Consider the following 11112-nt stretch of genomic DNA (forward strand, 5'->3'; position numbering starts at 1 on the left):
ATAAGTATCCTATTTGTCTACAGGAGCACAACATACAAAATCGCACTTACTTCCTTTTAAAATCTAATCACAAACTAATAATTTGTAAAGGAAATCTGACAATGTTGCCTTCTTATTTATGAAAAGCACAATTCCTCAACTTTAATGTTTCTTTTTACCTCTGTCCTTGACCCAACTGTGTTAATATAGATATTATAGACATTAATAAACAATACTAATCTGCTACATGAGCCAAATTGATTTTATATAGATTGCATTTTCATATAGTTATACTATTTTACCTAATCAGAAATTTACCTTTAGAAAGTAGAATAAAAGGATAGTTTCAACTATATCCTGTATTAGTTCCCATGATAATGTGATTTCAAAAGCCTTGTAATCCAAAAAGGCACATTAAGGCTATTTTAAAAAATTGTACGTCTGCTCGTAGGGAAAAAAAATTCTTAAAAGTCATTCTTTAAGGGATTCTGTTAATTGATACCATTATCTTACCTCAGCTGAAGATGCCTAAAAAATCTTAACTATACAATATGATGAACATCTAGGAGTTCACAAAAAGTAATAGGATATTTGAATAATCTGAAAAAGGAAGATTATGCTTGTATAGTCTCAGAAAACTTCTTTAACATATTATCTCCATTCATTAGTAAGAAACATGTAAGCAATCTGAAGACTATTTTTCTTTTCGTGGTCAGGGCAGGTCCACAAATCACATAAATATCTTCCCAAAATGACAGATTTTTATCTCTTACACAGTTGGCTCCCATTCTTTTTTTTTTTTTTAATTAATTTTTATTGGAGTATATAGTTGATTTACAATGTTGTGTTAGTTTCTGCTTACAGAAAAGTGAATCAGTTGTACATATACATATATCCACTCTCTTTTAGATTCTTTTCCCATATAGGTCAGTACAGAATATTGAGTAGAGTTCCCTGTGCTGTACAGTAGGCACTATTGCTTTTTGAGCTATTGACCTTGACTTTGATGTTGTTTCAGACCAGTTTCTATGATTGAAACCACGACTTTCATTTAAATAATAGGTTAAAATATTGGACTGCACTGAGAACGAGATAAAAGCATTTGAGCTAATAAAAAGGCTACTGATACAACTGTCTCAAAGCACCCCATCTTATAGATGACTTTTAGAATAAATCTCATTGGCTCCCATTCTTAAGTCTTACCTGGAATGGCTAGGTTTCTGAGGGCACTTAGTGCTGCGTGCTGCACAGTTACGTTTCCATCTTCTACATGTCTGTCCAGTAAATCCATAAGTTTTTCTACAATTCCATTGTCTACCATATGGATACAATTTCCATCTAAATAACAACAAAAAACATTTTTTTCCCTCTTTACAAATATCTATAAATATTTTGTAAAACTGATGCCTGCCCATTATCTACATTAGGGAAAATGGAGCTATAGGAAAATAAAATGAATTCCATCTCCTTCTCACATCAGATTTACAGATTTTTTGGTTTGTTTACTGAGTGAGAAGTCTGATTATAAGATTCTTAAAATAGATAAAATTTTAAAAACTGGCCAAAAAATCTCTAGCTGAGTTCCTGATAATATATCAGAAGATGAGTAAGTAGAAACCACATGCTTAAAATGTCCTCCAATAGTTTCCATTTATAGTGAAGTATGCCAGCGTTCTGCGAATGTTATAGTGACAGTACTCTACATTTTGTCATTATGGCTGATATTTAAATTATTTTTTAAAGACAGAATTTCTGAAACATTTATAAAGCAGAGAGAATATTATAATGAACTATTATTTACCCCCCATTTAGCTTCAATAATTATCAATATTTTGCCAGTCTTAATTTCATCATTAAGGAGTTACTGATGGTCCCCAAAAAGAAGGAAGGAAAAATGGAATAAGTCATCTATTATAACATGCTATAACAACAGTTAATACTCAAATAAAATTGAATTAAAAACAAAAATAACTCATATTTCCTAGACACAGTATAAGTTTCTAGAGGGAATAGCAGAAGTGTCAGACTTCAGAAATATACATGGAGGTCTGGTGCCTCTGAAATATTATTTAAGTAAATATTCTATCCTAAACCAGAGGATTACCCATGCTTAAGTTTTATAGGCGTAAGAGTATAAATGAGGCACAATAATGAATACTCAGATTATTAAATCCAAAATAAAATCACCAGGCAAAAGAGTATATCCTCCCAGATCAGATGCTTATTAGAATGGGACTCAAGTTTATTCATCTCTGAAGTACAGAGTACTCAAAAGAAAGACTTCATAATCACTGTTCATGACCTTTAAACTATTAGAACTTAGTTGAGTTGCATAAAATATGTAATTTGTTGGGAAAGTCAATATTAGTATTTCAGATTTCTGAAAAATTAAGGCAGTAGTACACACAGATACTGCACACGCTTCTGAACTGTTTTAGATTTAGTATACGTTATGGCAAAGCAAAATTTAAAAATACAGAAGGTTTGATTTAATAAGGATGAACTCATATGCTTACCATTTCTGGCAAAATTTGCAATTGCCAATGCTCCAGCAAGCTGTAGCTGGTGGTTATTTGATGGAATCCAAGACAGTACCCTTTGAAACACATTACCTTTTCCTCCTTCAAATAATTTCTGCATGGATTCATCTAGAGGTAAATGCAACAGATAAGAAGTAAATACTTAGAAGTAACATATCCATATTCTTAACTGAATACCCAATTGGGAAATCACATATTGATACTTTACAATCTATAATTCACAAAGGGAAAAGTAATGACTCTATTTTTAAAATAAATTTATAAATTTATTTATTTATTTATTTTTGGCTGCATTGGGTCTTTGTTGCTGCACGCGGGCTTTCTCTACTTGTGGCGAGTGGGGGCTACTCTTCGTTGCGGTGCGCAGGCTTCTCATTGCGGTGCCTTCTCTTGTTGTGGAGCACAGGCTGTAGGTGCGTGAGCTTCAGTAGTTGTGGCATGTGGGCTCACTAGTTGTGGCTCGCAGGCTCCAGAGTGCAGGCTCAGTAGTTGTGGCTCACGGGCTTAGTTGCTCCGCAGCATGTGGGATCTTCCTGGGCCAGGGATCGAACCCGTGTCCCCTGCACTGGCAGGCGGATTCTTAACCAGTGCGCCACCAGGGAAGTCCCAGTAATGACTCTTTTTCTAATAACCTTTTAGCAGAGACTGGACAAAAGGGCTTAGAATTTTTCTAGTCTAAGTCCCAAGTAGGCATCTCGCTTTTAGTCCTTTGTTGCCACAGCTGTCTCTTCTATATGACAGCTCTTTAAATACTGGAAGATAGTAAAGGCTCCTCTTTTCCAGGTTCATTATCTCTAGTTCTCTTCATGATGTATTTAAGATTTCAAAATCATCACATCAACAGGATTAAATGTGACAGGAAAATGAGAAAATGCCTAATATAGTATTTATAAAAGAGACGATAAATTTTTAAATATCTGACAGTCAAGTTCTTTCATTGGCATAAATTACAACTCACCTCCAAGAAGTAATAAAACCATTAGATCTGAAGCGGTTTTGAGCTCAGCAATATCCTCTTCTTTGTCACTATCCACTTTCTGCTGAACAATCTCTAGTAGACATTCTACCAGGCCTGCTTCAACCAGCTGTAGCTTAATAGCATCTAAAGAATAATGTGAACAAAATAGCCAAAATTTGAGATGAAATAGGAATTCTGGTATAAGCAATTTAAAGAATTATAAAAAACCAAAAAAGTTCATGATTTAGATAACACACCTCTGAAGATCTGAGTTTCAAAAGGGAGTATCTGACAGTGCAGCTTAAGTACACAAAAGCTTTATTTCATTTTCTATTTGATATGATGTCACTTTTCACAATGTCTGGCAGCAACTAAACAAATTGATTCTCAGCTCTGAAGGTAAGTAATATCATTCTACTGTTATTCTAGATATTATGCTCCATTTAAAAGACAATACTATAAAATATTGCACACTGTTTAAAATAAAACACACATAACTGTTAGATAAAGTTAAAACACATTCACTAATGGAGTTTGAATACAAAGATATTAAAAAGAGGTATTAGTAAATTTCAAAGTATATGACAAGTATGTACATTTGGATTCATATTTGTACAGATGTTATTTTTCTAGGGCAGTTAATTAATTTGTAACTTTCTGAACTTGAAAAGTCATGTTTTTAAAAAGGGCTTCAGGTTTTCATTAATTTGAAGCTTTCTTGGGTGATGGGTACATGGTGGTTCATTATACTACAATCTCTCTACATCTGAATAGGTTATTTAAAAAAAAAAAAATTATTTATTTATTTTTGGCTGCATTGGGTCTTCCTTGCTGCGTGCAGGCTTTCTCTAGTTGTGGTGAGTGGGGGCCACTCTTCGCTGTGGTGCACGGGCTTCTCATTGCGGTTGCTTCTCTTGTTGCAGAGCATGGGTTCTAGGCGCGCGGGCTTCAGTAGTTGTGGCACATGGGCTCAGTAGTTGTGGCTCGTGGGCTCTAGAGCGCAGGCTCAGTAGTTGTGGTGCACGGGCTTAGTTGCTCCACAGCATGTGGGATCTTCCCAGACCAGGGCTCCAACCCGTGTCCCCTGCATTGGCAGGCAGATTCTTAACCACTGCACCACCAGGGAAGCCCCTCAATAGGTTTTTAAATTTTCACAATAAAAGTTGAAAGAAACAAATAACTTTCAAGTTTTCTGATGGATAACTAACAAACTAAGGAATTTTAGAGACAGAATTTACATACCAATTATACTTTAAAAAATTATCTTCATAGCAAACTCTGTGCGCCTATCAAATCGATATTGTTTGCACCACTAATATCTTAAATATTCTTTCATTATAGAACTTACTTCGTTGAAGATTTTATTTTTGCATCCATATCTGTCTCCCCCAATATACCTCATTCATCTTTGTGTTTTAACCTAAATTGGCCTACTTAAATATTTTGGGTATATTTGATACTGCTTAAGATAAATGCTGATCAACTGACCTCAGAAATACATTTGCTACACATAAATTTTTTAATTTAAATTTTATTTTCTAGTTGGATTTTATTTTAGTCTTCAGTTTCCCTAAGCTGTATATGCACATATCTACAGCAATGGCAGTTCAAGCTTTTTATTTGGAAGAAACAAAGACTGTTTTCATACTTAAGACTTTTTCTTTCAGACAATTTTAATGTGTAAAAATTTGGCTTTTTTCTATCACTAGGATCGCTGATATTCTTTAGCATATTATTTCAGAATACACAGAATATTCAACCTGTAATATTTTTTTAAAAGGTATACTTGCACTGTGCCATGCTGAAAGTAGGGCGTTTCCTTGGTTACAGAATGACAGAAGTAGAAATGTGTGACGACTAGAATTGAAAGCCACAATGAAAAAGCCTTAAAAATACAAAAAACCTTGAATTATACAAATCCCAGTTTAAATGTTGGAATCATTCTCCTTTGCATACAAGGAAAACCAAGGATGATATGCTAAGGCTAGTCCAGAAACAAGTTTTCAAAAGTATCATTCAATCCACCGCACAGTTATAAAACACAAGTGAAGACAGTGGAGGACAAAACAAATAAAAGATAAAAACACTGTTATTTTGAAATATTGCAAGGAAGGGTACAGGTCATTCTTTGGCATAAAATTGACTGAAGGTCACAATGAAAATTTCCTATTTGGCCAAACCACCAAATGAGAGGAAAAATAAATTTCTTCCTAAAGAATAAGATCTAAGGCATTCAGAAGATTTAAAATGTGTCAGGATTAAAGTTTACAGATCTTTCCTCTCAGAGTTTAACTGTAACCACATATATATGTGGGAGGCTTAAACTGCCTTATTAAAAAGGATTAATGAGGCATTCTGCCAAAGCAGACAGCCCAGCACACATTGATCAATACCATTCTGCCCAAGGACATCTATCTTTATCACCACCGTTTGCATATATACGTACATATATGTACATACATGTATCATATATATGTACATGTATATCTGTATGTGCATCTGTATAAACATATATTTGAAAATCTTTTCTAAGCGGTGAAAAAAATCCCACAAATGCAGCAGAGTGCATAAAATATACGTTACTCTTAATCAATTATTATTACTAAGTAAATAACTGTGTAACTATCACCTAGATCAAGAAATTCATTGCCAACAACCCTGGAAGCCCCTCTGTGCTTTACTTTTTCCTATCACATATCCCTCCCTTTCAAATCACCACCCTTTTTAAGGTAATCACATCCATACTTTTATAGTTTCACCAAATAATCAATCCTAAAAACTATAGTTAATTTTAGCTTTTTTGTAACTTCATATAAATGGAATCTTAAAATATGTATTTTTCAGTGTTGGCTTTTTCCTTTTAATATGTTTATAAGATTCATCTACACTGTTGGTTATAGCTGTCTACATTCTTTCATAACTGTGTATTTTTCCATAATATGGATATACCATAATTTATTTATTCTACTGTTAATGGATATGAGTTGTTTCCAATTATTCATTATTATAAATAATGCTGTTATGAACATTCTTGTAATGGCTCCTGGTGCACATGTACCCATTTCTGGGTATACACCTAACAGCGGAATTGTTGGCTCACAGGGAAGGCATATCTCCAACTCAGTAGATACTGTTCTCCAAATTGTACCAATTTACACTCCCATCAGCACTTAATGAGTTTCCACTGTTCCACACCTTCATCGACACTTGGTATTATCACTTTCTGGTGAGTATACAGTGGTATTTTTATTGTGGTTTTATTTTGCAGTCCCTGATTTTTAATGAGTTGAGCATATTTTCATGTGTTTATTAGCCACTTGGATTTTATCTTTTGCCTTCTTAAATCATTTGCACACTTTGCCACTGGGTTTTCTACATTTTTCTTAATGATTTGAGGGAGCTTTTCTATATATTGTACACATCAGCCCTCTGTTGGTTACATGTGTTGTAAATAAATTCTCATCTACTGTCATGCTTTTCACTCTTAATGGTGTCCTTTGAGGAATAAAAATTTTTACTTTTAAAATAACAAAATTTATCAGTTTTTCCTTTATAGTTACAGCTTTTTGTGACTTAAGAAAACTTTCTGTACTCCAAGGCTGTGATGATATTCTCCTATCTCATATTTTAAGATAAACTTTCTTGTTTCAACTTTTACATTCAGGTCAATAATCTATCTGAAATGAAATTTAAAAAATAGAATTGGGACTTCCCTGGTGTTGCAGTGGTTAAGAATCCACATGCCAATGCAGGGGACACAGGTTCAATCCCTGGTCCGGGAGGATCCCACATGCCGCTGAGCAACTAAGCCCGTGCGCCACAACTACTGAGCCTGCGCTCTAGAGCCCACGAGCCACAACTACTTAGCCTGTGCACCTAGAGTCCATGCTCCACAACAAGAGAAGCCACCACAATGAGAAGCCTGCCCACTGCAATGAAGAGTAACCCCCACTCGTTACAACTAGAGAAAACCCACGCGCAGCAACGAAGACCCAACGCAGCCAAAAATAAATTAAAATTTTAAAAAATTTAAGAAGTAAAAATAGTATGAAGTGGGATTGTATGCGTGTCTCCAACTGTATTTTTTTCCATTCCCAGCGCTGTTTATTAAAAAGATTGTCCTTTCCATATAGTTTTGCAGTGACACCTTTTTTTTCTTAGTTAAATAAACATCTACTAATGCATCCATTTGTTTGCGGGCTATCCTGTTCCACTGGTCTTCTTGTCCATCTTTGAACCAATACCACACTGTCTTTTAAATATTATAGTTTTATCAGAATGAAGTTTTATTATTGTTATGCAATAAAATCAGTTCTGCTATCTTAGTCTCTTTCACAGTATCTTGGCTATTCTTGGTCTTTGGGATTTTGATGAGAACGCCATAAGTCTTCAGATCAGTATGGTGAGATATAAGATCATTACAAAATCAAGGTTTCCAATCTATGAAAGTGATATAGCTTTGCACTTATTTAGATTTTAATTTCTCTTGATGACTTTCCACAGTTTTCTGCCAGAGATCTTACACATCTTTTATTTATTTTTTTTCAAATTTCATTTGATGGTATTTCCAAGATGACATTAAAAAGTAACAATTCTAACCATTTATTGCTTAAACAGGAAAAGTTTTTTAAAAAGAATAACACCAAAATTGTATCTGTTAAAAGACTGTCATTGTCTCATACAGTCCCCTCTTCTTGAAATTGCAACACAACCTCTAGATTTCACAAAAAAGAGAAATCCAAAATGTGGTATCTTCATAAAGAAATGGCACACAGATCTATGTGTTTTACCCAATGGCTTCAATAATTTCTTTGTCTGGGTCAGTATTGGTTTCTGCAGAATTGGAATGCTGTCTGGGATAATGACTATGGGTCATCTCTCCATTTGTAAGTTCAATCAAATGAAACACTTGCTTTTCGAACAACTAGCAAAGACGAAATGAACAATGAAATCCAGTATTTGCTGGATATGAGGGTTGTTGACAACTAAGAATAAATAAAATAAATAATTAAAGTGAAGTAGGCTTATATAACAGAATGTTATGCATACCTGCATAACTCTTAAAACATATTGTTGAGCAACAAAAGTTAAGAATACAAGGAAACTTATAGAAAAATGTCACTTGTGTAAATTATAAACAGATACATTCATGAAACGATATCATACAATTTCACATAAGCATACACAAACACATCTATTGCATGCATTAAAGTCAAATCGTCTGGTAAATGGTGTGCCTGAGGAAGACGGTGGGGAAGGGCTAAGGAAGAAGGCTAAAAGGAGAGAGACCTTGTTTAGATTACACATCTTTTATTAATCCATTCTTAAGTATTCCTTTTTTTTTTTTTTTTTTTGGCCATGCCACACTGCTTGCAGGATCTTAGTTCCCTAAGGGTCAAACCCAGGTCCCTGGCAGTGGAAGCTCGGAGTTATAACCACTGGACCGCCAGGGAATTCCCTTAAATATTTCATTTTTTATACTATAGTAAACAGTGTATTTTTAAAAATGTATTTTCTGTTTTTGCTGGTATGTAAAAATACAATGCTTTGGGTTTTTAGATGTTTTTCTTTGTTTTGCCTGGCCACCCAACCAAATTCTAATTTAAAAAATTAATCTATATTCTTTTGTATTTTTGATATACATAATCATATCTATGAATAATGATAGTTTTATTTATTTATTTCCTATATCTTTTCTTTCTTTCTTTTTTACTCTACAGCACTGGATAGTTCCTACAATACAATAAGAAATAAAAATGGGGATGACCTTTCTTATTCCCAATCTTAAAAGGAAATGCTTTTTGTTATACCACTCAGTATGATGCTTTCTATAGGCTTCTGGTTATATATTCTTTTCATTCTCTTCTAGTGATGGTTTGCAAAGAGTCTGTAAAAATCATGGAAGGATGGTTAATCTTATAAAATGCTTTTTTTGAATGACAAGATCATATGATTTTTCCCCTTTATTAAGTTTTAATGTGATGAATTATATTGATTGCATTTGGAATACTAAACTGCTTTATATTTCCAGAATAAATCCAATTTGGTATGATGATTAATTTTTAAATATATTATTGGATTTTGTTTGCTAAAAGTTTATGGGAATTTTGGATCTATGTTTATGGTGAGACTGGCCTTTAACTTTTATTCTTGTATTGTCTTTGTTGGTATTTTATTAGCTTCACAAAATATATTGGTGAGTATATCTGCTTTTCCTATTCTGGAAAAAATTTAAGATAAGATTACTCAGCTTTTCTATTCTATATCACCCATACTTGAAAATGTATTGGCATCAAATTTTCATAACATTCTCCGAATATCTGTAAGATCTGTAGTGAGATCTCTGTTTTCTTGATTTTGGTTGTTTGTGCTCTCTTTTTTTCCTGATTAATCCTACTAGGGATTTACCAGTTTTATGATGTCTTTTCAGACTCAACATTGGCAAGTATATGCTTATATTGCATTACATATATTCTATTTTATTAATTTCAGTTCCTGTATTTCCTTCCTTCTATTGTAATTTCTTTGGGTCTCATTTATGTTTTCCCTCTCTCAATTCCTGAGATTAATACTGAGCTCACTGATGTTAGCTTTTTTCCTTTTCTATTATATTCATTTAAAGTGAAAAAAAAAAAATCCCTTTACCTGCAACACACAAGATTTGAGATAGTGTTCTCATTTTCATTATTAGAAAAAAGTTCTAATTTTCTTCATGATTCTTCTTTGACCTCCGAGGTATCTGAAGTGTACTTCTTAATATCTAAACAAATGGGGATTTCCCAGTTATCTTTTTATTATTAGTTACTATTGTAATTCACTTAGATCAGAGAACATACTCTAAGATTGCAATCCTTTGATATTTTTTCCATAAGTATACATGTTTTAAATGTTTCATATGTACTTGAAAAGAAAGGGCTCTGAAGCAGGGTGCAGTGTTCCAAAATATGTCCATTAAATCAATTTTCTTAATCATGTTGCCCACATTTTCTATATTCCTATTTTTTAATCTGTTTGTTCTATAATGATTTTTGTGGATATTTAGGGCACCTCATAGTTCTGAATATTTTTGCTTCATATATTTTGAGATAATGTACATTTTTATAGCTTCCAAGAATTGGACCTTTTATCATGATAAAGTCACCTTCTTTATCTCTACCAAGTCTTTTAATATTAAAGTCTATTTTATCTGATATTAATATGACTACCTCAGCCTTTTTTAGGTTTGAATGGTATATTTTTTTCAATCTTCTTAATCTCAACCTTTTAAATCTCCTCATACTTAAGAAGCGTTGCTTGCTTTAAAAAAAGCTGGTTTTTAAAAATTCAGTTAACGATTGGTCTTTTAACTAAAGCATTCAGGCCACATACATTTAATGTAATTAATGAAATACTGTGTCATAAATCTAGCATATTTTTTCTGCCCTATTTTTACCCCCTGTTCCATGTTCCCTTTTCTCTCTGCTCTTCTGTTAATTAGGATTGATGGGGTATTAAAACAAAAAAAATCTTTCCATAAATCCTTCCATTAGTTTGGTAGTTACACACTGGTTTTAAAAATTATTTTAGTTCACCTTAAAATTTGAAATCATTTATTCACCAGAATCTAATAGTACTTCTTCCATGTAGTACAAGGGT

At 33.2% G+C, this 11112-nt stretch overlaps 1 protein-coding gene across 7 annotated transcripts in view; it reads right to left on the bottom strand.

Annotated features, from left to right (window-relative positions):
* The window catches only part of RAP1GDS1 (Rap1 GTPase-GDP dissociation stimulator 1), a 155998-nt gene that overhangs the window by 21179 nt on the left and 123707 nt on the right, over positions 1–11112 (bottom strand). For all 7 annotated transcript variants that reach the window (XM_061192602.1, XM_061192607.1, XM_061192601.1 and 4 more), the window contains 3 exons: positions 3478–3621; positions 2496–2627; positions 1183–1317 (listed from right to left, as the gene is read on the bottom strand). In XM_061192602.1, the coding sequence (XP_061048585.1) occupies positions 1183–1317; positions 2496–2627; positions 3478–3621 (411 nt within the window). The remainder of the gene's footprint in view (positions 1–1182; positions 1318–2495; positions 2628–3477; positions 3622–11112) is intronic.

The sequence above is a fragment of the Eubalaena glacialis genome, chromosome 5 (assembly GCF_028564815.1).
Source record: "Eubalaena glacialis isolate mEubGla1 chromosome 5, mEubGla1.1.hap2.+ XY, whole genome shotgun sequence".
Lineage (NCBI taxonomy): Eukaryota > Metazoa > Chordata > Mammalia > Artiodactyla > Balaenidae > Eubalaena > Eubalaena glacialis.